The following is a 27,570-nucleotide window of genomic DNA, read 5'->3' as shown; positions in this document are numbered from 1 at the left end:
GAGAAATGTTGGGGGTGTCGTAACCCAAGCGTCTGTCGACCAGGCGGAAAAGCAGACGCAGGCCAGTGAGGTGACGCAAGTGTATGTCAGGTTACATAACCTCCGCACGACGCCCTCCCTTTTTTCCGACAAGGCTCCTGCCGCTTGAGAGTTAGGTTACGGTCGGTCGCAGGGACTTGTACTCCTTCGGCGTGAGAAAAGTTTCTCCAAGAGATTTTACTCCTTTTCGTCCACTGACGATGATGGTAGTGCCTCTCTAGGCTTGGCTTTTCACCCGCCTCGTAGCCCCAAGCTACATACATACACTACCATTATCATTTCTATGGCTCAGGGGAAAATGCACACTGGTCTTACTACATGTGTTGCACATCGTCAAGTTACATTGGCTCCCGTATCAAGACATGTTAGACATCGTAAGGTAACACTACGTTCCATGTTAAAAGATGCTGAACATCGTAAAGAAACATTGCGTTCCATATCAAACGTGGTGGAAGTCGTCACATCGCTTGTTCAGAGCAAATCGCTCTCAAAATACGCTTGAGCTAATTTGCAAATATCATTTTTTGATATGCTTGCAGTACTAAGAGCTGCCAGTGACTCATCACTCAGATCTAACTCTGATCCAAGATCTCCGTCTCTTGATCCAAACTCTTAGTTTACGAACGGGTCAGTAGAGAGACCCTGTTGTATGTGTAAGTCTTGGTGTAAATCCTAACTCAAGTGTTCAAGTAATTGTATATCTTATGCTCCTCCTGTGTGAACCAGACCTGCTCGTTTGTGAAGGTGTGTTATGAGTCTCCTTGTGATATGGTTGGGGCTTGAGTGCGCATGTCTCGTCTTCGTCACTCGAAGGAGTTGGGGTCGGAGGAGAGGAGGGAATCGCTTTGTCTATTGCCCTTCTTCCGTCCATCCGTCCGTCGTCGTGAGTCATACCAAAAGCCTGCAGCAACATGACCTAGGTCATGACTCAAGTCGAACTTACGTACTCGTGAAACTTCATCCACTTGTTGCCCAGCATCTCAGACCGAGAAACTGTACTTTGGAGTTGGCCCGAGTTACCGCCGCTTTACGAAGTTTTACCCGGAACTTCGCCCGGCGTGAAACTTGTAGGAAGTTCATTTTTCGACCTTGAGATCCAGTATGGATGTCCTTTCATATTTCACTGCCAGGTACCGTAACTTCAATCCCAGCGAAGCTAATATCAGGTCATGGGTGTCGTTGACTGGCTAAAGTAATCTACTTCATACCACCTTTGAGCACGACGGTACGACCTTTGAGCACGACGGTACGTTATTTGAGCACGACGATACAACCTTTGAGCACGATGGTACGTTATTTGAGCACGACAGTACGACCTTTGAGCACGTCGGTACGTTATTTGAGCACGACAGTACGACCTTTGAGCACGACGGTACGTTATTTGAGCACGACAGTACGACCTTTGAGCACGTCGGTACGTTATTTGAGCACGACAGTACGACCTTTGAGCACGACGGTACGTTATTGAGCACGACAGTACGACCTTTGAGCACGTCGGTACGTTATTTGAGCACGACAGTACGACCTTTGAGCACGTCGGTACGTTATTTGAGCACGACAGTACGACCTTTGAGCACGACGGTACGTTATTTGAGCACGACAGTACGACCTTTGAGCACGTCGGTACGTTATTTGAGCACGACAGTACGACCTTTGAGCACGTCGGTACGTTATTTGAGCACGACAGTACGACCTTTGAGCACGACGGTACGTTATTTGAGCACGACGGTACGACCTTTGAGCACGACGGTACGTTATTTGAGCACGACAGTACGACCTTTGAGCACGACGGTACATTATTTGAGCACGACAGTACGACCTTTGAGCACGACGGTACGTTATTTGAGCAGACGCTACGACCCTCGAGCACAACAGTGCGACCCTCAAGTACGGAGGCACGAGCCTCGAACACACTAACACGTTTCCTGAGCAGGACGGTACAACCCTTGGATGTGATGGCGCCTGAGGCTCGGCCATCAATACCAAGCGGTGGCGCTCACTGCGTCTCAGTGTCGTCCTTCAGGAGTTCAGAGGAGGTCCTCAGTCACCTGTTGGTCCTATGTGTCTAAACATCTGTTTCTGTTGTCCCACGTCTGGTACACATGTGTACACGTGCACTGCTTCTCCTTCTTGTGTATGTGAGCAACTGCTGCCTCTCTCTCATATCTGTGTGCAGAGCTGCTGCCTCTCGTGTTTGTGTGTGCACAACTACTGCCTCCCTTTCGTGCTTGTGTGTGCAACTACTGCCTCTGTCTCTCTCGTGTGTGTGTGTGTGTGTGTGTGTGTGTGTGTGTGTGTGTGTGTGAAAATACTCCTTTTAAACCCTGTGTTTTTGCACACATAATTTTCTCTTTATCTTGTATGTGCATGTCTTCTACCATTTATTTTTTTTTTGCACTGAATTATTCTCCCCAAGTTATCCTCCCCTGTGTGTATACAGATTTGAGCATCTTCCCAAGTTATCCTCCCCTGTGTGTATACAGATTTGAGCATCTTCCCAAGTTATCCACCCCTGTTTGTGTACAGGTTTGGCCAAGTGTGCATGGAATTCGTCCGGTCTCTGCCTGCAATGCGGCCCAAGTGTAACTTCGGGCCGAGGGAGCAGATGAACCAGATCACATCCTTCATCGACGCAAGGTACGCTGCCAGCCCCTTTCCCTCACGTCACCTCCCTGCTCGGCACACATACCTCGAGTGATCCGCATCTGTGATCATGTCGTCGTGTGCTGATACTTTCCAGCCAGTGCTAAGATAAGATATTCTTACGCCTGGTACGCTGTATTATACAGATCAGAAAGAGTGTACCGCTTGTCGACATAGGCTATAGCGAGATGAGTCATAACCCTGAGTGATATAGTAATATTTAGTTCAGTTTAGACATCGTTATATACGTGAATGTCTCATTTCAATATATATATATATATATATATATATATATATATATATATATATATATATATATATATATATATATATATATATTTATTTATTTATTAATTATACTTTGTCGCTGTCTCCTGCGTTAGCGAGATATATAAATTACCTTCCGACTTCCTTCAGCAATGTGTATGGATCTACCCTTGAAGAGGCGAATGAACTCCGCACCTTCTCTGGTGGGCAACTGAAGATGGACACCCAGGGCCGCTCCCTCCTGCCACCCAAACCCAGCGAGTGCGCAAATCGCGCCAAGCAAGAGTTCTGCTTCTTGGCCGGTAAGTCTCCTTACGTGTCTTGCAAGACCTTGACTGTTTCTACCAATTTTTTGTTTCTCTCTCTCTCTCTCTCTCTCTCTCTCTCTCTCTCTCTCTCTCTCTCTCTCTCTCTCTCTCTCTCTCTCTCTCTCTCTCTCTCTCTCTGTTAGTGTTTTCTTATACATAACATCATCTACCGTCATACGGGCATCAGTTAACCTTGTCGTCTTGAGCGACGAACAAGATTTTTTTTGTTCTTCTCTTGACAATACTCTCCTTGGGTTGTGGTGCAGGTGACAGTCGTGTGAACGAGCAGCCGGAGCTGACCGTCCTCCACACCATCTGGATGCGACAGCACAACAAGTTGGCCACAGAGCTCGCCAGGCTCAACTCGGGCTGGGATGACGAAGTCCTTTACCAGGAGGCTCGGAGGATACTCGCCGCCCAGATGCAGCACATAACCTACAACGAATATCTCCCCATCGTCTTAGGTAAGTACCAGCACATTACTGTCGTCTTCGGGTAAGTACCTGTACAATTAACCCAGGTAAGTACCAGCGCATTACTATCGTCTTCGGGTAAGTACCTGTACAATTAACCCAGGTAAGTACCAGCGCATTATTATCGTCTTCGGAAAGTACCTGTACAATTAACCCAGGTAAGTACCAGCGCATTATTATCGTCTTCGGGTAAGTGCCTGTACAATTAACCCAGGTAAGTACCAGCACATTACTGTCGTCTTCGGGTAAGTACCTGTACAATTAACCCAGGTAAGTACCAGCGCATTACTATCGTCTTCGGAAAGTACCTGTACAATTAACCCAGGTAAGTACCAGCACATTACTATCGTTTACGGGTAAGTACCTGTACAATTAACCCAGGTAAGTACCAGCACATTACTGTCGTCTTCGGGTAAGTACCTGTACAATTAACCCAGGTAAGTACCAGCACATTACTGTCGTCTTCGGGTAAGTACCTGTACAATTAACCCAGGTAAGTACCAGCACATTACTGTCGTCTTCGGGTAAGTACCTGTACAATTAACCCAGGTAAGTACCAGCACATTACTGTCGTCTTCGGGTAAGTACCTGTACAATTAACCCAGGTAAGTACCAGCACATTACTGTCGTCTTCGGGTAAGTACCTGTACAATTAACCCAGGTAAGTACCAGCACATTACTGTCGTCTTCGGGTAAGTACCTGTACAATTAACCCAGGTAAGTACCAGCACATTACTGTCGTCTTCGGGTAAGTACCTGTACAATTAACCCAGGTAAGTACCAGCACATTACTGTCGTCTTCGGGTAAGTACCTGTACAATTAACCCAGGTAAGTACCAGCACATTACTGTCGTCTTCGGGTAAGTACCTGTACAATTAACCCAGGTAAGTACCAGCACATTACTGTCGTCTTCGGGTAAGTACCTGTACAATTAACCCAGGTAAGTACCAGCACATTACTGTCGTCTTCGGGTAAGTACCTGTACAATTAACCCAGGTAAGTACCAGCACATTACTGTCGTCTTCGGGTAAGTACCTGTACAATTAACCCAGGTAAGTACCAGCACATTACTGTCGTCTTCGGGTAAGTACCTGTACAATTAACCCAGGTAAGTACCAGCACATTACTGTCGTCTTCGGGTAAGTACCTGTACAATTAACCCAGGTAAGTACCAGCACATTACTGTCGTCTTCGGGTAAGTACCTGTACAATTAACCCAGGTAAGTACCAGCACATTACTGTCGTCTTCGGGTAAGTACCTGTACAATTAACCCAGGTAAGTACCAGCGCATTATTATCGTCTTCGGGTAAGTACCTGTACAATTAACCCAGGTAAGTACCAGCACATTACTGTCGTCTTCGGGTAAGTACCTGTACAATTAACCCAGGTAAGTACCAGCACATTACTGTCGTCTTCGGGTAAGTACCTGTACAATTAACCCAGGTAAGTACCAGCACATTACTGTCGTCTTCGGGTAAGTACCTGTACAATTAACCCAGGTAAGTACCAGCGCATTATTATCGTCTTCGGAAAGTACCTGTACAATTAACCCAGGTAAGTACCAGCACATTACTGTCGTCTTCGGGTAAGTACCTGTACAATTAACCCAGGTAAGTACCAGCACATTACTGTCGTCTTCGGGTAAGTACCTGTACAATTAACCCAGGTAAGTACCAGCACATTACTGTCGTCTTCGGGTAAGTACCTGTACAATTAACCCAGGTAAGTACCAGCACATTACTGTCGTCTTCGGGTAAGTACCTGTACAATTAACCCAGGTAAGTACCAGCACATTACTGTCGTCTTCGGGTAAGTACCTGTACAATTAACCCAGGTAAGTACCAGCGCATTATTATCGTCTTCGGGTAAGTACCTGTACAATTAACCCAGGTAAGTACCAGCACATTACTGTCGTCTTCGGGTAAGTACCTGTACAATTAACCCAGGTAAGTACCAGCACATTACTGTCGTCTTCGGGTAAGTACCTGTACAATTAACCCAGGTAAGTACCAGCACATTACTGTCGTCTTCGGGTAAGTACCTGTACAATTAACCCAGGTAAGTACCAGCACATTACTGTCGTCTTCGGGTAAGTACCTGTACAATTAACCCAGGTAAGTACCAGCACATTACTGTCGTCTTCGGGTAAGTACCTGTACAATTAACCCAGGTAAGTACCAGCACATTACTGTCGTCTTCGGGTAAGTACCTGTACAATTAACCCAGGTAAGTACCAGCACATTACTGTCGTCTTCGGGTAAGTACCTGTACAATTAACCCAGGTAAGTACCAGCGCATTATTATCGTCTTCGGGTAAGTACCTGTACAATTAACCCAGGTAAGTACCAGCACATTACTGTCGTCTTCGGGTAAGTACCTGTACAATTAACCCAGGTAAGTACCAGCACATTACTGTCGTCTTCGGGTAAGTACCTGTACAATTAACCCAGGTAAGTACCAGCACATTACTGTCGTCTTCGGGTAAGTACCTGTACAATTAACCCAGGTAAGTACCAGCACATTACTGTCGTCTTCGGGTAAGTACCTGTACAATTAACCCAGGTAAGTACCAGCACATTACTGTCGTCTTCGGGTAAGTACCTGTACAATTAACCCAGGTAAGTACCAGCACATTACTGTCGTCTTCGGGTAAGTACCTGTACAATTAACCCAGGTAAGTACCAGCACATTACTGTCGTCTTCGGGTAAGTACCTGTACAATTAACCCAGGTAAGTACCAGCACATTACTGTCGTCTTCGGGTAAGTACCTGTACAATTAACCCAGGTAAGTACCAGCACATTACTGTCGTCTTCGGGTAAGTACCTGTACAATTAACCCAGGTAAGTACCAGCACATTACTGTCGTCTTCGGGTAAGTACCTGTACAATTAACCCAGGTAAGTACCAGCACATTACTGTCGTCTTCGGGTAAGTACCTGTACAATTAACCCAGGTAAGTACCAGCGCATTATTATCGTCTTCGGAAAGTACCTGTACAATTAACCCAGGTAAGTACCAGCGCATTATTATCGTCTTCGGGTAAGTACCTGTACAATTAACCCAGGTAAGTACCAGCGCATTATTATCGTCTTCGGGTAAGTACCTGTACAATTAACCCAGGTAAGTACCAGCACATTACTGTCGTCTTCGGGTAAGTACCTGTACAATTAACCCAGGTAAGTACCAGCACATTACTGTCGTCTTCGGGTAAGTACCTGTACAATTAACCCAGGTAAGTACCAGCACATTACTGTCGTCTTCGGGTAAGTACCTGTACAATTAACCCAGGTAAGTACCAGCACATTACTGTCGTCTTCGGGTAAGTACCTGTACAATTAACCCAGGTAAGTACCAGCACATTACTGTCGTCTTCGGGTAAGTACCTGTACAATTAACCCAGGTAAGTACCAGCACATTACTGTCGTCTTCGGGTAAGTACCTGTACAATTAACCCAGGTAAGTACCAGCACATTACTGTCGTCTTCGGGTAAGTACCTGTACAATTAACCCAGGTAAGTACCAGCACATTACTGTCGTCTTCGGGTAAGTACCTGTACAATTAACCCAGGTAAGTACCAGCACATTACTGTCGTCTTCGGGTAAGTACCTGTACAATTAACCCAGGTAAGTACCAGCGCATTATTATCGTCTTCGGGTAAGTACCTGTACAATTAACCCAGGTAAGTACCAGCACATTACTGTCGTCTTCGGGTAAGTACCTGTACAATTAACCCAGGTAAGTACCAGCACATTACTGTCGTCTTCGGGTAAGTACCTGTACAATTAACCCAGGTAAGTACCAGCACATTACTGTCGTCTTCGGGTAAGTACCTGTACAATTAACCCAGGTAAGTACCAGCACATTACTGTCGTCTTCGGGTAAGTACCTGTACAATTAACCCAGGTAAGTACCAGCGCATTATTATCGTCTTCGGGTAAGTACCTGTACAATTAACCCAGGTAAGTACCAGCACATTACTGTCGTCTTCGGGTAAGTACCTGTACAATTAACCCAGGTAAGTACCAGCACATTACTGTCGTCTTCGGGTAAGTACCTGTACAATTAACCCAGGTAAGTACCAGCACATTACTGTCGTCTTCGGGTAAGTACCTGTACAATTAACCCAGGTAAGTACCAGCGCATTATTATCGTCTTCGGAAAGTACCTGTACAATTAACCCAGGTAAGTACCAGCACATTACTGTCGTCTTCGGGTAAGTACCTGTACAATTAACCCAGGTAAGTACCAGCGCATTATTATCGTCTTCGGAAAGTACCTGTACAATTAACCCAGGTAAGTACCAGCACATTACTGTCGTCTTCGGGTAAGTACCTGTACAATTAACCCAGGTAAGTACCAGCACATTACTGTCGTCTTCGGGTAAGTACCTGTACAATTAACCCAGGTAAGTACCAGCGCATTATTATCGTCTTCGGAAAGTACCTGTACAATTAACCCAGGTAAGTACCAGCACATTACTGTCGTCTTCGGGTAAGTACCTGTACAATTAACCCAGGTAAGTACCAGCACATTACTGTCGTCTTCGGGTAAGTACCTGTACAATTAACCCAGGTAAGTACCAGCACATTACTGTCGTCTTCGGGTAAGTACCTGTACAATTAACCCAGGTAAGTACCAGCACATTACTGTCGTCTTCGGGTAAGTACCTGTACAATTAACCCAGGTAAGTACCAGCACATTACTGTCGTCTTCGGGTAAGTACCTGTACAATTAACCCAGGTAAGTACCAGCACATTACTGTCGTCTTCGGGTAAGTACCTGTACAATTAACCCAGGTAAGTACCAGCACATTACTGTCGTCTTCGGGTAAGTACCTGTACAATTAACCCAGGTAAGTACCAGCACATTACTGTCGTCTTCGGGTAAGTACCTGTACAATTAACCCAGGTAAGTACCAGCACATTACTGTCGTCTTCGGGTAAGTACCTGTACAATTAACCCAGGTAAGTACCAGCACATTACTGTCGTCTTCGGGTAAGTACCTGTACAATTAACCCAGGTAAGTACCAGCACATTACTGTCGTCTTCGGGTAAGTACCTGTACAATTAACCCAGGTAAGTACCAGCACATTACTGTCGTCTTCGGGTAAGTACCTGTACAATTAACCCAGGTAAGTACCAGCACATTACTGTCGTCTTCGGGTAAGTACCTGTACAATTAACCCAGGTAAGTACCAGCACATTACTGTCGTCTTCGGGTAAGTACCTGTACAATTAACCCAGGTAAGTACCAGCACATTACTGTCGTCTTCGGGTAAGTACCTGTACAATTAACCCAGGTAAGTACCAGCACATTACTGTCGTCTTCGGGTAAGTACCTGTACAATTAACCCAGGTAAGTACCAGCACATTACTGTCGTCTTCGGGTAAGTACCTGTACAATTAACCCAGGTAAGTACCAGCGCATTATTATCGTCTTCGGGTAAGTACCTGTACAATTAACCCAGGTAAGTACCAGCGCATTATTATCGTCTTCGGGTAAGTACCTGTACAATTAACCCAGGTAAGTACCAGCACATTACTGTCGTCTTCGGGTAAGTACCTGTACAATTAACCCAGGTAAGTACCAGCACATTACTGTCGTCTTCGGGTAAGTACCTGTACAATTAACCCAGGTAAGTACCAGCACATTACTGTCGTCTTCGGGTAAGTACCTGTACAATTAACCCAGGTAAGTACCAGCACATTACTGTCGTCTTCGGGTAAGTACCTGTACAATTAACCCAGGTAAGTACCAGCACATTACTGTCGTCTTCGGGTAAGTACCTGTACAATTAACCCAGGTAAGTACCAGCACATTACTGTCGTCTTCGGGTAAGTACCTGTACAATTAACCCAGGTAAGTACCAGCACATTACTGTCGTCTTCGGGTAAGTACCTGTACAATTAACCCAGGTAAGTACCAGCGCATTATTATCGTCTTCGGGTAAGTACCTGTACAATTAACCCAGGTAAGTTCTCGCCCTTCTACTTGTACCGGCGTGATGGCCTGGACGCTCTGCTGCGTGGCCTCTCTATCCAGGCTAGCCAGAAATTCGACCGCTTCTTCACTGAGGAGGTATGGGAACCAATGCCATTGGTTCATGCATTACGAGAGCAGCGCTCGGACGAGGTTATTGGGTAGGTCTCTTGCTTTTGCATGGTGGTATTGTAAGCCTTCAGCCCACTGCCCCGCGCGGGGCGTCCCTCCCACAACGGTGTATTGCCCGATGGTCGAGGGTGCACGCCACCAACACGGCGTGTGAGCCGTCGATCGTAAGTTATCAAAACTACAGTGATTGTTAAAGTCATTGCTCCAGCAGGATGACGTAAACCCCTCTTACACCTGAGAACAAAAGATTACTGAGGACATCATAGTCGGAACTGGGACATTGTTACTCCAAAGGTAATTTGCTGGCCACTTGATCACCCTTCACTTCACCCACCTGTAGCAAGGTATCTTCTATCCGTAGACATCTGTTGCCTTTTTCTGCAACAGCATTGTTGACATGGAGTGGTTTATCCGTTAGGGTGGTTAAAAGCAGCCCCATACATAAGTTTGAGCATAGACTCGAAAAAAAAAGATTTCCCTTAAAAAAAGATTTCCCTTCATAAAAAAAAAGATTTCCCTTCATAAAAAAAGATTTCCCTTCATAAAAAAAGATTTCCCCTCATAAAAAAAGATTTCCCTTCATAAAAAAAAGATTTCCCTTCATAAAAAAAGATTTCTCTTCATAAAAAAAGGTTTCTCTTCATAAAAAAAAGATTTCCCTTCATAAAAAAGAGTTCCCTTCATAAAAAAGAGTTCCCTTCATAAAAAAGATTTCTCTTCATAAAAAAAAAAGATTTTCCTTCATAAAAAAAGATTTTCCTTCATGAAAAAGATTTTCCTTCATAAAAAAAGATTTTCCCTTCAGAAAAAAATTTCCCTTCATAAAAAAAGATTCCCTTCATATCCAAGAGTGACATTGTTTTCACTTTGTGTGTGTACTTCTGCTCTTATCAAACTAATCCACGAGTTTGTGTTCTCTTCCACTATGGCAAACAGCCTCGTTACGACCTAATAGTCTGTAGGTGTTTGAATTCCTTTTGTATTCCTCTTTATTCCTATGTACCCTGTACCTTCTGACTTGTGTACATCCAAACAAAAATATTCTCCACGCTGAATTTTGAAAGACCTTTTCTCCCTAAAGAATGTCTCTGCCTCGTTAACCACTTTCTTTTCTGCACTTCCTACGTCCTAGCCTCGTTAACTGCTGGGAGATTGTGTCTCTTTTAAACTTCTGAATCTTGGCTGTTTTATTGTTCTTTACTTTCCTTTCGTACAGGAACTCCTAGCACCTGTGTCACTCCTCTGATAGCTCATCCGTCATTCGAATTTCAATTTTCTACCTCGATCCTTTCGTTGCCGTTGACAAGCCACTTGTAATGCAACACATCTGTCCTATACATGTATTCCACATACCCCCAAATATGTATACACACCTGCACCTCACATGTACACATACAACTGCTCTGTGCACTTACACACACCTGTCCTACATCCCTGGAGTTTACCTGAAGTAGTCTTCCAGAGTTTTCATTCCCCACAGCCCTGGCTGGCCCAGGCCATTAGGTTGGTTGGTTGGTCTATCAAGCTGTTGAAAACCGCACCTCAAAGGCCCATGTAGTCGCAACAGCCACTGATTAACCAAATTCTTGGAAGTGTTATCCAATTATATACCTGTATATCCTCAGATGTTTTGTTGACATTCAAGTCTGTCTCCCCTCCTCAGCTGACCAATCATCTGTTTGCTGGCAACAATAGATTCGGGATGGATCTCGTGGCCCTCAACATCCAGCGAGGACGAGACCATGGCATCCCGAGCTACAACAAGTGGCGCCAGATCTGCAGCCTTCCCTACGCCCGCTCATTTGAAGACCTGAGGGACGTCATGGACCAGGACGTAAATATTCCCTCCGTTTTCCATTATCATTAAGATGAGATGAACAAAGGTAAAAATCAATAGCTATACGATGTTCTCAGGTGGTGCAACACTTTGCTTGCGTCCTCTTCTTGCTTAATATAAGTGACTGGCTTGTATTACTTTAAACTTCTTCCTCAAGAATTCCTGCCAAAGACAGTTTATTTAACAAAGACTCAGAGATACGAGACGATGAAGGGGCGGTCCGCCTTACCCTGAGCTGGACTGAATTGAGACTGAGGTAAATACAGACGAAATGTGATCGAGTTCTGTCATCATCTCACAAAAGCCATTCCTGTCGTCTGCTGTCGTCTGCCGTTTGTGTTCAGGTTGCAGTTAGATACCTTAAGCCGTTCTACACAAGTCGTGGATTGGCTGAGGTAAATACAGACGAGATGTGATCGAATCCTGTCATCATCTCACAAAAGCCATTCCTGTCGTCTGCAGTTTGTGTTCAGGTTGCAGTAGATACCTTAAGCAGTTCTGCATAAGTCGTGGATAAGTTTGCGTATTTTTTTATGTAAAAAAGAGAATTTCTCAGTTTCAGAACACAAAGGTTGGTTTTACCTTCTATATATTCCAGGTGCTGATTTGGGGCAACAAATCAGTAAAGAGGTTTTACCAGTCTCAGTGGAGGAGAAATGTTTACCATGCCTGTTGGATGACATGCCTACATGACATACAGCTGTATTAGGAAAAATAGGAAGGATTAACTAAAACGTAAAGAAAAGAAAAAAGATTAAAAACATGCAGTGATTCAGACGGAACGCTTCCAGCAGACTGAAGAAAAAAGAAAAAAAGAAATATCCAAATATGATTGTAGAATAGTACAAAAGGCAACAGACGGTAAAGGTGGTTATTGAACGCGTAGGAGTACTCAGTAGTGGAGGGAGGGAGACACACACATCTGCTACTGGCTTTGGAGGGAGGGAGGCAGAGAGACACACAGCTGCTGCTGGCTTGGAGAGATGGTCCAGGTGTGCTGAAAGTGGATAATCTTTTTTGGAGGGAAGAATTCCATAACAGTCTTCGGTCATCTTGCCGCCTTGGCTTGTAAAGTGACAGATGGATGACTGAGTAGCGCGACCGAGGATAAGGAGGTTTCTAAGTTGAGTGTTTCCAGATGACTCTGGGAAACTAGCATGACGACAGTACGACCCTTGACTACAGCGACGGTGCAACCCTTCCAGTATGGTGGTCTAGCCTATGACGCAGCCCAGAAGGGGTCGGGTCGAACGAGTACGCCCTCATACCCGAGGGTCGTGCCTCGGGGGACTTCAAGAAAGATTCCTCAATGTTCGTCAGCAATATGGAAGACCCCACAACATAATTTAGCTGATGTAAAAACTCTAATCCTCGACGGGACTTCGACCCACAGCACGAATTTTGTGTCACAGATCCCTTTTTGACCACCAGACCACGTGGGGCCCCCCAGGAAAAATGTTCATTTCTTTTTTTCTAATCCTAGAAATTCTTATCATTTTGTTAAGGCAACTAGTATTTAATGGGTGTCGCGGTGAGCAGTACGCCCTACTTGTCCATCCATTCCTCTTAGCGAGACGGTTTGCGTCCACCAAGGTATCCTAACTGGTCTGAATTTACTTTCAAAGAAACAGAACACAGGCCAGATATTCACGCTCCGTCTCGCCTCCGTGTTGAGGGTCAGCATTTGCGTGGAGAGCTGCCTCTTGCCGATGTGTAAGCATTCAGCTTAGTAAAATATATGTGGGACCAAAGTATCATTGTTTACTCATTAGAAATGCTGACACTCAAGCCCTAAAGAATAGTTTAACGTAAAGTCTGCGTGTCGTTATATCTTTAATCCTCAGCCATACAGACTATATCCAAGTTATAAACTATCCTGTGCGAGAGTGTAACTTAAAAGAAAGAAAAAACTTTAACTTAAAGGAAAAAGAAAAAAATTAACTTAAAGGAAAAAAGAAAAAAACTTGAGCCTCACTCACTGCATCGGACACGTTTCTTTCCATGGGTTAAAATTCTGGGATGATATCACATTTGATGTTGCACGTCCATTTTATCTAATGGCGGGAAAATCATAGCTAATTTGCCGATGTGTCATATTGGCCGAGGACGTATGTGGGGAAATTGAGAACCTTGCTTGTGTTATGACGTGTCAGCCATAACCCTAAATCATTCTGGTTGTTACAACCACTGGCGGAGCTGTGTAGCTGACGGGTGGGCTACACTGGTTCGCTCTCCGCGCCGAGGCTCCGTTGTTTGCAAGGGCTGCCCACCTAGTTAAGCAGGAGTGTTGCAGCAGTGGTAATACAGGGGTTACATACATATTCAGCGGAGGACGTCATGTTCCTGAGGTCTCTAATGAGCGGGTTGCGAATATGAGTCACCATTGCGTGCGCAGGTACCTCGCCTGTAATTTCCTGGACCTGTTCTTATAGCCTCCCACACTGCCAGCTTATGAACACGAAGACTTGACTGAAATTCGACCCTTGAAAGGCGCCATTGAAGGACTCGAAACCATGGTCTTTGATGCTTTGATAATTTGGGTCAGGTAAACGTCTGTGGAAGATTAGTACGTTATAGACGTCTGGTGAGGGGTTCTCTTTCCCTGAGGTAATCAGCCACATAAACACTTGTAGGCCTCTTGTATTATGTCTTTTCTCTCCCCAAGGTAATCAACCAGATTATCACATAATAGGCACCCCAGCTAATCAACCAGATTATTACATTATAGGTTCTTAATGATATGTTCTCTTTCCCCCCGCCCCAAGGTGATCAAGGAGAATGTTACATTACAGGCGTCTAGTGACATGCTCCCTCTCTCTCTCCCTCTCCCCAGGTCATCACCCAGCTGAAGACACTGTACCAACATGTGGACGACATCGACCTGTTCATCGGCGGTATTGCGGAGACTCCAACAGTGGGGTCCCTTCTGGGCTACACTTTCCTCTGCATTGTGGGAGACCAGTTCGCGCGTCTCAGGGTACGTATCCATAACTTGACCTCTGACTTCGTCATGAATTGCTTATGTATTCATATGTATTTATGTGTGAGCTGATACATTTTCGTACGTCCACGTCAACAGAGTTATGCATAATGTTCCTCTTGTTCACTAGGATACAGAGGGTAATGCTTCTTGAGATTTATAAAGGAATCTTCGTCATAATCAGGGAGCCATTTGGATCTGATTTTTTCATCAGCTGTTGCCAACATATGGCAAGAGAACGTAACGAAAACAAATGGTTGTAAAGACTATGTTCGAAACATACGACAGGTTGCTGGACGTGACTGTAGTGCGTGTGTGTGTGTGTGTGTGTGTGTGTGTGTGTGTGTGTATGCGTGTGGACAGAGGAAAAAAAATAATAGCCAGAAAATTAACACCATCTCTTTACCAGTCGATTTTCCTTAGATTAAACAAGAAAGGCATAGCTCAAAGAGCGCCTGAGGGTATTAGTAATAGTGTGAGCTCAGTGCTGATATAAATCATGCCACAGACGTGTGATGAATCATATACATCTTCCCACCTGTCGTCGGATGGTCATCATATCCAATCATGTCAACACTCATGGAGCTTCCGAGACTCTCCCGAAGTTGAGGTTCATCTCACAACGCGTTCAATAAACACTCTGGAGATTTTTATCGTCACTCTTGTGATGCTTCGTTATCCTTCAGAGGCGCCTGCTGTATGCTCCACCGGCATTGGAGTCTGAGATGGCGCAAAATACTGATTATATCACTCGCAAGAATGCCGGGGGGAAATATGGCGCGAAATCTAAAGAAACTGACTGAGGAGTATGATCCCTCGGACCTCCCTCCCCCAAGCTAAAAGAAAGATAAATTTCCAGATCCTCTCGTGTGTTGACGGTCACCCACGCCCAAACCGGCCAAACCAGTTAACTTATTTCATTTTCAGGTTGTCTTCCAGGTGTCGTTTTGTGTCGTTCATTCCCGCCTCGCTGGCTGAGTCTTGCTGGAATCTAAATGACCTCTTTGTCTGGACAGCTGGGTGATAGGTTCTACTATGAGAATGGTGGGCTGGAGTCGTCCTTCTCAGAAGCCCAGTTGGAGCAGATCAGGAAGACTAGCTTGGGCAGGATCATGTGCGACAACTCGGATAACCTGGAGATGATGCAGCCTCTTGCCTTCGTTCAGGCTCACCTTGCGTAAGTATGAAAGACTTCCCGACTGTTTTTTTCGTAGGACAACTGTGATTACTTTTTAGGTAAACTGTGATTACTTTTTAGGACAACTGTAACTGCATTTTTTATGAGTAACTGTGATTACATTTTTTAGGACAGTAGCGATTTTGGAACGCATATTTCGTCAGTCACTTGAACATTGGACACTTTTTTCCCAGATCAGATCTTCAGTCTTCAGTCTGGGAGGTTTAAAAAGAAAAAAATAAGAGTGATCATGTATGAAAGAAAGATGTTAGCACGAAGGGCTAAAACCTTTCAGTTCATGGATTTCTTTTGATCTGTCGTGAGTTATTCCTCCTACTCTGTATACCTGCACCAATTCATTCACATCTAAAGTTATTACCCTGATCATTAGCTGTAGACCAACCCCTGCCCCGTTGAAGTCACTAGCTGGGTTGAGTCGACGTAAACCATCTGTTACACTACGGACAGTTTCCTGGGACGATCCCTTTCATATTAAACTAATCATCCGGATTGATAACCTAGAAACTGTCTCCTTCACGTGGAAGCCAGTCATTTAACGAAGGCTGTCTCCTTCACATGGAAGCCAGTCATTTAACGAAGGCTGTCTCCTTCACGTGGAAGCCAGTCATTTAACGAAGGCTGTCTCCTTCATGTGGAAGCCAATCATTTAACGAAGGCTGTCTCCTTCACATGGAAGCCAGTCATTTAACGAAGGCTGTCTCCTTCACATGGAAGCCAGTCATTTAACGAAGACTGGCTCCTTCACATGGAAGCCAGTCATTTAACGAAGGCTGTCTCCTTCACGTGGAAGCCAGTCATTTAACGAAGACTGTCTCCTTCATGTGGAAGCCAATCATTTAACGAAGGCTGTCTCCTTCACATGGAAGCCAGTCATTTAACGAAGGCTGTCTCCTTCATACGGAAGCCAGTCATTTAACGAAGACTGTCTCCGTCACGTGGAAGTTATCACTCAGATCAATTAACTGGAAACTATTCCCTTCACACTAAAGCACTCAGCTGGATCAGTCAGCTAGATAACTGTTCCTCTCACGTTCAGGTTATCGCCTGAAGGGTAACCCCTTCCCTTCTGCCGTATAGACGGGCCCATTATACAACCAACCACAGCATCTGTGGTTGGTTGGTTGGTCTGCAGGCTCCATCAGTGGCTAGGGTAATCAAGACCGTCAACGCGAAGCTAAATCCACCAACCGAGAAACCATTTAACACCTTCCTCGGGTGTTTGGGATAGTTCTAATACCACATACACCCCAAATACGTGTCCCAGTGAGTCACTACTTGATGCCTACTCGCTAAATGTAGTGTGAGCGGCTGCCCTGGGCAGGTCTGGAGTTACCGCTGTCTCGCTCAGATGCCCACAGTGAAGACAAACGGTTGGCCGCACGGTCATGGAAGATAAAAGGGAAGAGAGTAAAGTAGGAAACGAAATCTGCGGTATGCTCAGCCAGACTCCTCCGTGGGAAGGGATAGACCAGCAGGTCTCAGAGCTCCATATCTCGCCTGTAGTATTGTCTCTTGAAGATGTGAGCACAGTTACATGGAAGAAGGTGGGACTTGTATACCTGGGAGACAGTGGGAATTGTGTGTGAAAAACTTTGGTTAAGGCACATGACAAACTTTTTAACTCCACACATTAAGTGTTAAGGGTTTTGGTCTCTTGGGTTATTCTGCATAAGATGTAAGAGATAATTAGGTTTACTTATTACACACACACAGACACACACACACACACACACACACACACACACACACACACACACACACACATACACACACACACACAGAAGTATTCTTTCCTCCTTTTCCTCAGAGAAACCTCTTGTAAGAAGGAGGTTTCCGTTTAAAGATTTCAAAACACCATTTCTTTCGGGTGAGAACACACGATCATGGACAGGTTTGCCTATACAAATGCAGGTTTACATGCTTCTCAACATCCTGCGAAGGGTGAAATTAGCCAAACTTCACCTATCATACCACACCCTGAGCCAACTTCTCAGGTTAATGAGACTTTGAACTTCTTTCGAAGTTAGAAATATTTCTGAATTTCGAGCCATTGTGGAGGAAACAAAGAGTGAGACCATGATGTGATAACATGAGGGTTCAATATCCCCCCTGATCTTAATGACTGCCTCAAATCCCCTACAGGAACATGCGTGCTCTTTGTAAGGTTGGAGACCTCATCCCAAAGATGTCTCTTCAGCCTTGGAGAAACGAGCCAGTTTGGGTAAAGTGAGGACGCAGAAGAAAGAGAGAGAGAGAAGAAGAGAAGAGAGAGAGAGAGAGAGAGGAGGAGAGAAGAAAAAAAGACGAAGTCAAAGGTAGACGGATGATGGATGTCCAGCGTCAGTCATTACACCCAACCTGCGTACAAATAATAACAAGAACAAAAATAATTTATACTGTCTCAGAAAACTGGAATACAACTCTGGAATATCTATATATATATACCATGTTGATTCATCGTTGTTTTGATATTATACCTTGATTATCATTTCAGATCCCTGTTTACCTTTGAGGAATACGTAAGATTCTTTTTTGTGTGCGCACAGATCATACTGCGTCTCTCAGTGTGATAGACCATAGTCCTTTGCAGGGATTAGGTCTGTGTGGAAGATCCAGGGTGTTAACTGTGATCATATACCCGCATTATTAGGATTTACCTTTATCCAGTTATGGAAGGTAATATTTTTCCGTAGATACATCTGGCGTTTACTCAGATGGTAGACTTGTTTATACGGGGCTAAACATAGTCTTTATACAATCGCCTTGCGTGCAATCCACACACATGTTAGTGCATTTGGATACCGTAAGGCAAAAGTTACTGAAGTATAAGAGAGGTGAAGGCAGTGTTTTTTTCCTCCAGTTTCAGCTATACGAATTTGTGTTATAGAATTCCTCTGCACTTTGTCTCAGCCTAATATATATATATATATATATATATATATATATATATATATATATATATATATATATATATATATATATATATATATATTACATGCGTCTCAGCATAGAATAACTTTGCAGGTGTGGAAGAGCACCATATATGGGAGGCCTCCATATGCAGTCGCCTCGTAGTGGTGAAAAGATTTGTGTCTCTCATGAAGCAACGAGCTTGATGCTATATCGGAGACTGCGTCCTTCTGACAGGGTCGCCCTTTTGGCCATTGTTGAGAGACCTGACTAACACCACTCCACCACATCGGTGTAGCGAAACCTCCGTAGCTATTGTGAACCTGTGGCTGAAACGAACCGGGTCATGACCAGGGGGAATTGAGAGAACACTTTGGGCTGTGGCTGACGGTAAGCGACACCCTCGTGTGTCTAAAGGTCAATGTGTGTGCGTCGTAGCCCTACGCCAGTCGACGGCTACGTTGTCCCCGTAGCATCCGGCCGTTTAAGAGCCAGTTGGGCCATAGAGAAATCCTTCTCGAACAACCTCAGGTGGAGAGAACAAGGAAAACGGGGAAACCCAATTGGAGGTGGAAGGATGGTGCGAAAAAGATTTTTAGCGATCATTCGGGAGGGTGAAAGACGTGCACGGGATTGAGTGAATTGGAAATATGTGGCATACACGGTTCGACGTGTTGTCACTGGACTGAACCAGGGCTTGTGAAGCCCTGTTTTCTCTAATGATGTTTAGGCACTGCATTTTGGCACATGTAGATATGAGGGCTTATCTATAACCAGCTTTCTTACAGAGAAACATCTTTAAACTTTTATATTTCCATTGTAATTCATCCACCTATTGATAATGCACCACACCATGGTTTACGTATCATAATCAGTCTGCGAGAGTCTGTTGTATGTTGAACTGGTAAAGCTATACGTACATGTCCACATAGGGAGTAAGTGATACACAAGACTTGTTGGAATATGTTGATATTGTTTATTCAAAATCCATTTATCTCATTAACCAGGTGAACAAATCTATTTAGGGGTAAATGGAACTGAAATCCAAGTTTTTCTTTTCATTTACCACTTGAACTTATTACTCATGACACACACACACACACACACACACACACCGTGCACACAGAGGAGAGGGCCCATACTCATGAGATCCTCTCACTCAATCTCTCTTATGTCTCTTGAATTCCTTTATGTCCTAAGCTTCCACCACTTCTTCGCCGGCGGACAAGTGTAACAAACAGGTTGAAGACACAAGAGATGTGAGGAGCAACAAGGAATGCAGGAGAGTGAATGACAAAGAAGAGTTAACATCTGATGCCCAGTCAGTATACAGCCACTTCCCTCAACATAGATAACTGTAATCAACATATATACTTGTCATGACCCACACTTAGTCATCTTGGACAATAATACTTGGGTAATCGTTGGTCATTCGAGTTCTAGGGATGTAGAATTGGTCAATACTCTTCGTTAACAGTATTCATGGTGTTTCACACTGGTTATCAACTCTGGTCGAATGTTTGTTGTGTTGAGCAGTGGTGGGGACCAGTGGCAGTTTTTGGCGTTCGGCAGTGGTTGGTAGGGTCCGTGCAGTTCATCAGTTGTGGGTCACTAAGAGTAGTGAAGTTCATCAGTAGGGGGTCGAAGCATTCAGCAAGAGTCGTCCCGATCAACAGTCCTCGTAGTCAACAGGATTGAGATCCCTCAGGTTTACCCCATTAGCACAAGTGGTGTAGGTGTCAACCTCACCCATGAGGGTAGAGTTTCGGACGAGCCAGGCAATGTCACAGCCGCAATGAAGAGGGTTATCTGAAAAGCAATGGAATCATCAGACTACAACCAATACAACCAAGGAAAGACAGCTTCAACTCTGGTATCAATACCCCTGAAGAGCAAGAGAATTATTAGGCTACAACTAAGGAAAGACAGCTTTAGCTCTGCTATCATTACCCCGAAATGATTCTTACTAGATAGTGATGATGGAGGCACGTAAGCTGCAAGTTTTCGAAAGCAGACACCGAGGAAATATGCACAGATGAAGGTCAGACAACCACCAGTGGGTACCGCTGTGAGGCTGGACTAGGAGAAGTGATAAACTGCACTACTGTAAACTCGACTGCCTCGTAACCTTGTACTGCTAGATCCGTCCCTCATGTAAGAGCAGGACCACATACAAGGACCAAGTGATGCGTTGTATAAATCAAATTAAGTGTTCTGCAAGAATGACGAATCTTCGATATAGGGACAGGACTCCTAGTCTCTTTAAGATACATTCTCGGCTATCTGTAGAATATGGAGTTTCCAAGTCAGATGAGATTTTACGATGATAGTAAGCTGTGATGAGTGTTAGAGCTGTGGAGCCGTCAGAGGAGAGACGAAAGTTACCACGAATTCTAGAAAGAGAGATCTGAAGAAACCAAATTTCGTAAGCGTTCAATTCGTGTAGCATACGTTTTCGTTGACGAGATGGAAGGGGGTTGGGGCGGCGGGAGAGGGTTGAAAGAAGTGGGGGAATGTTGTGGTGTGTCGTGAACTTGCGAGTGAAGCAAGTTATGCATTAATGCAAGGAAATCGTCAGTAAATAGGAGGAGGAGTATAGAAGACAAGACAGAGCCCTGAGGGACACTTCTGCTGACGCGGAGCTAGGGAGATCCGTCAACAAATGTGCAAATGCGGATATAAACCGATCAGTGGATATAAGTACAGAGATTATAGGGAAAGAAAATATAGACGAGGAAAACTTGGTGATCAGAGCCCAGTGCCATTTAGGAAGAAACGAGAGACGAGCAAACACCACAGACCCAAGTTCTGAGGCGCTCTAAACAGGACCAGACCTGGCCAGGAACTTACCATATGGGTCGACGTATCCACCGTTGTTCAGCAGGGTTCCCCACGCGCTCTCCTTCAGCTCCGTCAGGTGGTTGTGGTGGATGTATACCCAGCCCTTGATCAGACCTGCGGACACAAAAGCTCTACGTAAACTCTGGTTATGGCCAGATCTGTGGATGCAACACCGTGACATAAAACGCATTCAATAATCATTCCACCTCTTCCACACCTCACCAGTACCCGTTAAACGTTCCCCATTTGTCCCATTCAACGACGTTCCAATTAGTTCTCTTGTTCTCACACTATCAACCCTCTTTCAAAATTTCTTATTCTTCCCGGTCTACTAATACTCGCTTACCGCAACTTTCAATTACCCTCTTTTTCACCCCCTTTACCTTCCTCTTGACCTCCTACCCCTTTCTCTTATACATCTCCCAATCATATGCATCCCTTCCCTGTAAGTACAGCCCATATACCTCCATTTTCTCTTTCACTAGCAACTTCATTCCGCTACTCACTACTCTTACTCACCTGCCCACCTCTCACTTTACGCATACCACAAGCATCTCTCGCACATGCCGCCACTGCTTCCCAAAATACCTCCCATTCCTCACCTAGCTTCTTTTACTCTCACCTGTACCATCATCAGTGGACAGAAGTAGAGTCTCCACGAGGTACCCTATCGCACCATAGTAAGCCATCATTCCCCTGCTTCTGCGTGGAGAGCAGCCTCGAAGCTGCAAGAACCCATCAAAGGGGTCCTGGGATTCTTTGATGTGTATATTCTAACACGCATACACACAGTGTGTGCTCGTGCGTCCATGTGTAAGGAAATGTTGTATGTGTTTGTGACAGCAAAGGTCTACGTATGATGCAGCTGGTGTCTAGGATCAACCAGTCTTAAAGGCGTTCCTCACCTGGGAAAGCATTGGCTGCCACATCGTGGATGTCGTTGTAACCCACATCCACCAAACCGTTGCTGTTGCCGAACTCTACACTGTTCTCTTTCAAGCTGGTCAGGTGGTTGGCCCCCAGAGCCACACTCTTGAGGTTTGGGAGTCCAGAGAATGTTCCTGTGGGGCAAAGTGTATAGCGTCAGTGTTGGAGACTAGTTGATGTTCTTGAGGGACAAGTGTATAACATCAGTGTTGGAGACTAGTTGATGTTCTTGAGGGACAAGTGTATAACATCAGTGTTGGGGACTAGTTGATGTTCTTGAGGGACAAGTGTATAACATCAGTGTTGGGGACTAGTTGATGTTCTTGAGGGACAAGTGTATAACATCAGTGTTGGAGACTAGTTGATGTTCTTGAGGGACAAGTGTATAACATCACTGTTGGAGACTAGTTGATGTTCTTGAGGGACAAGTGTATAACATCAGTGTTGGAGACTTGAAGATGTTGCTGTGGGGCAAGTGTAAAGGATAAGTGTTGGAGATTAGATGATGTTCCATGAAAGATATGAGCTGCGATGCAGATGTTAGAGACTAAAGCAATAGATATAACTCAGTTGTAAGAAACCAAGAAATGTTTCTGCTAGACAATATGACTGAGAGCGGAGAATGTCGCTGCAAGACATAACACACTTGGAGATCTTTTAATGTGCCTATATGACAAAAGATATAACAAGGGCGCTCGAGAACGGAATATATTCCTGTACAGGAAGGTCGAAATAACACAGGGATCAGGAGGCAGAAGGACAAAGATGCCGCCCAAAGTGAGAGATCTGTTGGAACCTAATGTGACACTAGTATGTTCACTAGAGGTGACGCAAATGTCACGAGTTCAGAGGAAATGGCACTTCCTGTGAGTACGTATGACGTGGCTCCTTTGTTCAGTCCCTCGACTCTAGGGGTCATCTGTTCATGAACTTTAGCATTTCAACCAACTCCAAAGTTGTGTTGGTGTTTTGTAAAGCGAGTTTTATCGTAAAAAATATGTCTTGGCTTATAATGGTTCGATCTCTGTTTGGCTTGGGTAAAAAAAAAAAAAAAAGAGCTAGTCACAGATATAATCAAAAGATTAAATTCGTTCTTTTTCTTCTCATGAATCCTGATTACTCAAGAAAATTGAGAACGTAAAGTACTAGATTCACATAATCTCAAAGTCAAGCAGTTCATACCTGATTCCAGATCATGTATGCCGATCTGGGAGAGCTGGATGTCACTCAGGGCAGGAGTGTTGACGAAGGCGTCCACGGGTAGATTCCCCAACGGGTTCTTCGTGAAGTACAGAGATTGCAGTGTTGTAGAGTTGAGGCGAGGGAAGCCTTTCAGTTTGTTGTGTCTCAGATCCAGGGAAAGAAGATTCGTGAAGGATGACAACTGGGAAAAGGGAAATACGTGTAAAGAGTTATAGTTGAAGACGAGATATTTGGCCGTTGCGAAACTGCCCGACAGAGCGTTGGGCTGGACCGTCATCAGCACTCCTTCGGTGATCCAGATCTCCTGGAAGGTGGCTGTGCCCAGGTCACCTTCACGTAAGGTCCTCAGGTTCTGGTTCTCGTTAATAGTCAGCCGGCGGCAGTTGGTGGACGGGAAGTTATTCTGGAAGATCTCTCTCAACTCATCTTCACTCGTCACGGCTGAACAGTCTACGTCCACGTTCAGCTGGTCGTCCACAACGCACGTACAGGGATGAATGCTGGCGTCGGAAGGGCAGGCTTCTCCGAGGCCGTCTAACGGCAAGGGATCGGTGGCTCTTGCTAGCCCAGCCAGGCTGACCTCCAGCAAAACGAAGAGGCAAAAGCACGTACTTGAGAACCTCATTGCTTATAGTGTGGGAGACGACCGTTGTGACTTGCCTCGAGTAAGGAAGGAGAGTGACGGGCAAGAGCGCCCAGCACGGCTATATATTCTCCTGCCTCTGGCCACGTGAGCGAGAATCAGCCAATCACATCGCGCGTCTTGCTCGCTCTGGCCTCCCCAGCGACCAACACAAAACACAAGTTACGAAATCCTTCCACGCGGGAAAATATGATCTGGTTTTGAATGTCGTTACCATCCTAGTACACCTCCTTGACGAAGAGATTAATTCGGTATTAAAGTTATAAACAGAAACAACATATCTTCCACCAGTACGCTACCATAAGGTAAAGAGAAAACTTACGCTTGTTTATATAATTGCTATAGTTTCAGTTTTATAATTTGCCAGAGGTAAAACGAAACAAAAACAAAAAAAAAGATTTATTTCAGAAACTTTTGTGGTGTAACAATCTCCTAGTTGGATAGATCCTCGGTTCGATCCCAGGGTAAGCAATGGTGGGATGTTACGTGAACCACTGTTCACCTGCGACAGTACGTGAGCCACAGCCTACCTAGGATAGTGTGTGAACCACTGTCCACATAGGACAGTACGTGAGCCACTGTCCACATAGGACAGTACGTGAGCCACAGCCTACCTAGGATAGTGTGTGAACCACTGTCCACATAGGACAGTACGTGAGCCACTGTCCACATAGGACAGTACGTGAGCCACAGCCTACCTAGGATAGTATGTGAATCACTGCCCACATAGGACAGTACGTGAGCCACTGCCTACCTAGGATAGTATGTGAGTCATTGCCCACCTGGGACAGTACGTGGGCCACTGCCCACAAAGGATAGTACGTGAACCACTGCCCACCTGGGACAGTACGTGAGCCACTGCCCACATAGGACAGTGCGTGAGCCACAACCCACATAGGACAGTACGTGAGCTACTGCTTACATAGAACAGTACGTAAGCCACTACCCACACAGGACAGTACGTGAGTCACTGCCCACCTGGGACAGTACGTGAGCCACTGTCCACATAGGACAGTACGTGAGTCACTGCCCACCTGGGACAGTACGTGGGCCACTGTCCACATAGGACAGTACGTGAGCCACTGCCCACATAGGACAGTACGTGAGCCACTGCCCACCTGGGACAGTACGTGAGCCACTGCCCACATAGGACAGTACGTAAGCCACTGCCCACCTGGGACAGTACGTGAGCCACTGCCCACCTGGGACAGTACGTGAGCCACTGCCCACATAGGACAGTACGTGAGCCACTGCCCACCTGGGACAGTAGTGAGCCACTGCCCACATAGGACAGTACGTGAGCCACTGCCCACATAGAACAGTACGTAAGCCACTGCCTTCATAGGACAGTACATGAGTCACTTCCCACATAGGACAGTACGTGAGCCACTGCCCACCTGGGACAGTACGTGAGTCACTGCCCACCTAGGACAGTACGTAAGCCACTGCTCACATAGGACAGTACGTGAGCCACTGCCCACTTAGGACAGTACGTGAGCCACTGCCCATATAGGACAGTACGGGAGCCACTGCCCACATAGAACAGTACGTAAGCCACTGCCCGCATAGGACAGTACATGAGTCACTGCCCACCTGGGACAGTACGTGGGCCACTGCCCATATAGAACAGTACGTGAGCCACTGCCCACCTGGGACAGTACGTGAACCACTGCCCACCTGGGAAAGTATGTGAGCCACTGCCCACCTTGGACAGTACGTGAGCCACTGCCCACATAGGACAGTGCGTGAGCCACTGCCCACATAGGACAGTACGTGAGCCACTGCCCACATAGAACAGTACGTAAGCCACTGCCTACATAGGACAGTACATGAGTCACTTCCCACATAGGACAGTACGTGAGCCACTGCCCATCTGGGACAGTACGTGAGCCACTGTCCACATAGGGACAGTGCGTGAGCCACTGCCCACATAGAACAGTACGTAAGCCACTGCCCACATAGGACAATACGTGAGTCACTGCCCACGTGGGACAGTACGTGGGCCACTGCTCACATAGGACAGTACGTGAGCCACTGCCCATCTAGGACAGTACGTGAGCCACTGCCCATCTGGGACAGTACGTGGGCCACTGCCCACATAGGACAGATGGATGGGTGTCATGTGCTATAATCCACTTAATCCTCAGATATCTACATAGGTATATGGCTGTAGTGAGATGTGAACATATAATATACATTTGAGGGGAAAGTTCCACTTAAATCATATAATGATAATGATACCATGACCTCTCGGCATGTCTGTGTTCAATGTTTCCTATCGTCAAGAACACTATTTTCTATGTGTTCAATGTTTCCTATCGTCAAGAACCGCTATTTTCTATGTGTTCAATGTTTCCTATCGTCAAGAACAGCTATTTTCTATGTGTTCAATGTTTCCTATTATCAAGAACAGCTATTTTCTATGTGCTCAATGTTACCTGTTATCAAGAACAGCTATTTTCTATGTGTTCAATGTTTCCTATCGTCAAGAACACTATTTTCTATGTGTTCAATGTTTCCTATCGTCAAGAACCGCTATTTTCTATGTGTTCAATGTTTCCTATCGTCAAGAACCGCTATTTTCTATGTGTTCAATGTTTCCTATCGTCAAGAACAGTTACTTTCTTTGTGTTCAATGTTTCCTATCGTCAAGAACCGCTATTTTCTATGTGTTCAATGTTTCCTATCGTCAAGAACAGCTATTTTCTATGTGTTCAATGTTTCCTATTATCAAGAACAGCTATTTTCTATGTGCTCAATGTTACCTGTTATCAAGAACAGCTATTTTCTATGTGTTCAATGTTTCCTATCGTCAAGAACACCTATTTTCTATGTGTTCAATGTTTCCTATTATCAAGAACAGTTACTTTCTTTGTGTTCAATGTTTCCTATCGTCAAGAACAGCTATTTTCTATGTGTTCAATGTTTCCTATTATCAAGAACAGCTATTTTCCTAAAGGAAATGGGAGAGGAGTGGTGGGTAGCCAAGTGCGTAACGTTTTGATGGACTTGGCCCAGGGTGGTCAGGGAATCCCTCCCTGTCGGCACACAGACACACACACACACTCCTCTCTCTCTTTCTCTGTGTGTCACATGGCGCTTACAGGGTTACGTACAGAGATTACGTCTGAACTTTCCTTGTTGACTTTTGGTGTACGATATCCTGAGCCGGCCCAGTGTTACGT

At 45.2% G+C, this 27,570-nt stretch overlaps 2 protein-coding genes across 2 annotated transcripts in view; one reads left to right on the top strand and one right to left on the bottom strand.

The window, feature by feature from the left end:
• LOC139749915 (chorion peroxidase-like) overlaps positions 1-18,318 on the top strand; it is a 50,952-nt gene extending 32,634 nt beyond the window's left edge. Inside the window, exons 9-16 of the mRNA XM_071664329.1 lie at positions 2,566-2,676; positions 3,100-3,251; positions 3,524-3,762; positions 9,550-9,813; positions 11,510-11,680; positions 14,517-14,660; positions 15,680-15,840; positions 18,004-18,318. Coding sequence (XP_071520430.1) covers positions 2,566-2,676; positions 3,100-3,251; positions 3,524-3,756 — 496 coding nt within the window. The 3' untranslated portion in view covers positions 3,757-3,762; positions 9,550-9,813; positions 11,510-11,680; ... (1 more) ...; positions 15,680-15,840; positions 18,004-18,318. The remainder of the gene's footprint in view (positions 1-2,565; positions 2,677-3,099; positions 3,252-3,523; positions 3,763-9,549; positions 9,814-11,509; positions 11,681-14,516; positions 14,661-15,679; positions 15,841-18,003) is intronic.
• Positions 18,319-19,724: 1,406 nt separating this feature from the next.
• Positions 19,725-24,520, bottom strand: LOC139749909 (oplophorus-luciferin 2-monooxygenase non-catalytic subunit-like). The gene is made up of 4 exons (XM_071664313.1): positions 23,722-24,520; positions 22,518-22,673; positions 21,622-21,726; positions 19,725-20,580 (listed from the first exon to the last, which is right to left on the bottom strand). Exons 1-4 carry the CDS (start codon positions 24,365-24,367, stop codon positions 20,441-20,443), a joined length of 1,047 nt encoding a protein of 348 aa, XP_071520414.1. The 5' UTR covers positions 24,368-24,520; the 3' UTR covers positions 19,725-20,440.
• Between the last annotated feature and the right edge of the window lie 3,050 nt (positions 24,521-27,570).

This window comes from Panulirus ornatus, chromosome 8 (assembly GCF_036320965.1).
Source record: "Panulirus ornatus isolate Po-2019 chromosome 8, ASM3632096v1, whole genome shotgun sequence".
In the NCBI taxonomy this organism is placed as follows: domain Eukaryota; kingdom Metazoa; phylum Arthropoda; class Malacostraca; order Decapoda; family Palinuridae; genus Panulirus; species Panulirus ornatus.
This window is presented reverse-complemented; position numbering and strand designations above follow the sequence as displayed.

Excerpts from the sequence above, each read along its gene's own strand:
- LOC139749909 (XM_071664313.1), bottom strand. The coding sequence starts at position 24,367 with ATGAGGTTCTCAAGTACGTGCTTTTGCCTCTTCGTTTTGCTGGAGGTC. Across the intron at positions 22,674-23,721 it reads CATACATGATCTGGAATCAG|GAACATTCTCTGGACTCCCA; the intron begins GTATGAACTGCT and ends TTTGCCCCACAG. Across the intron at positions 21,727-22,517 it reads GGCAGCCAATGCTTTCCCAG|GTCTGATCAAGGGCTGGGTA; the intron begins GTGAGGAACGCC and ends TTGTGTCCGCAG.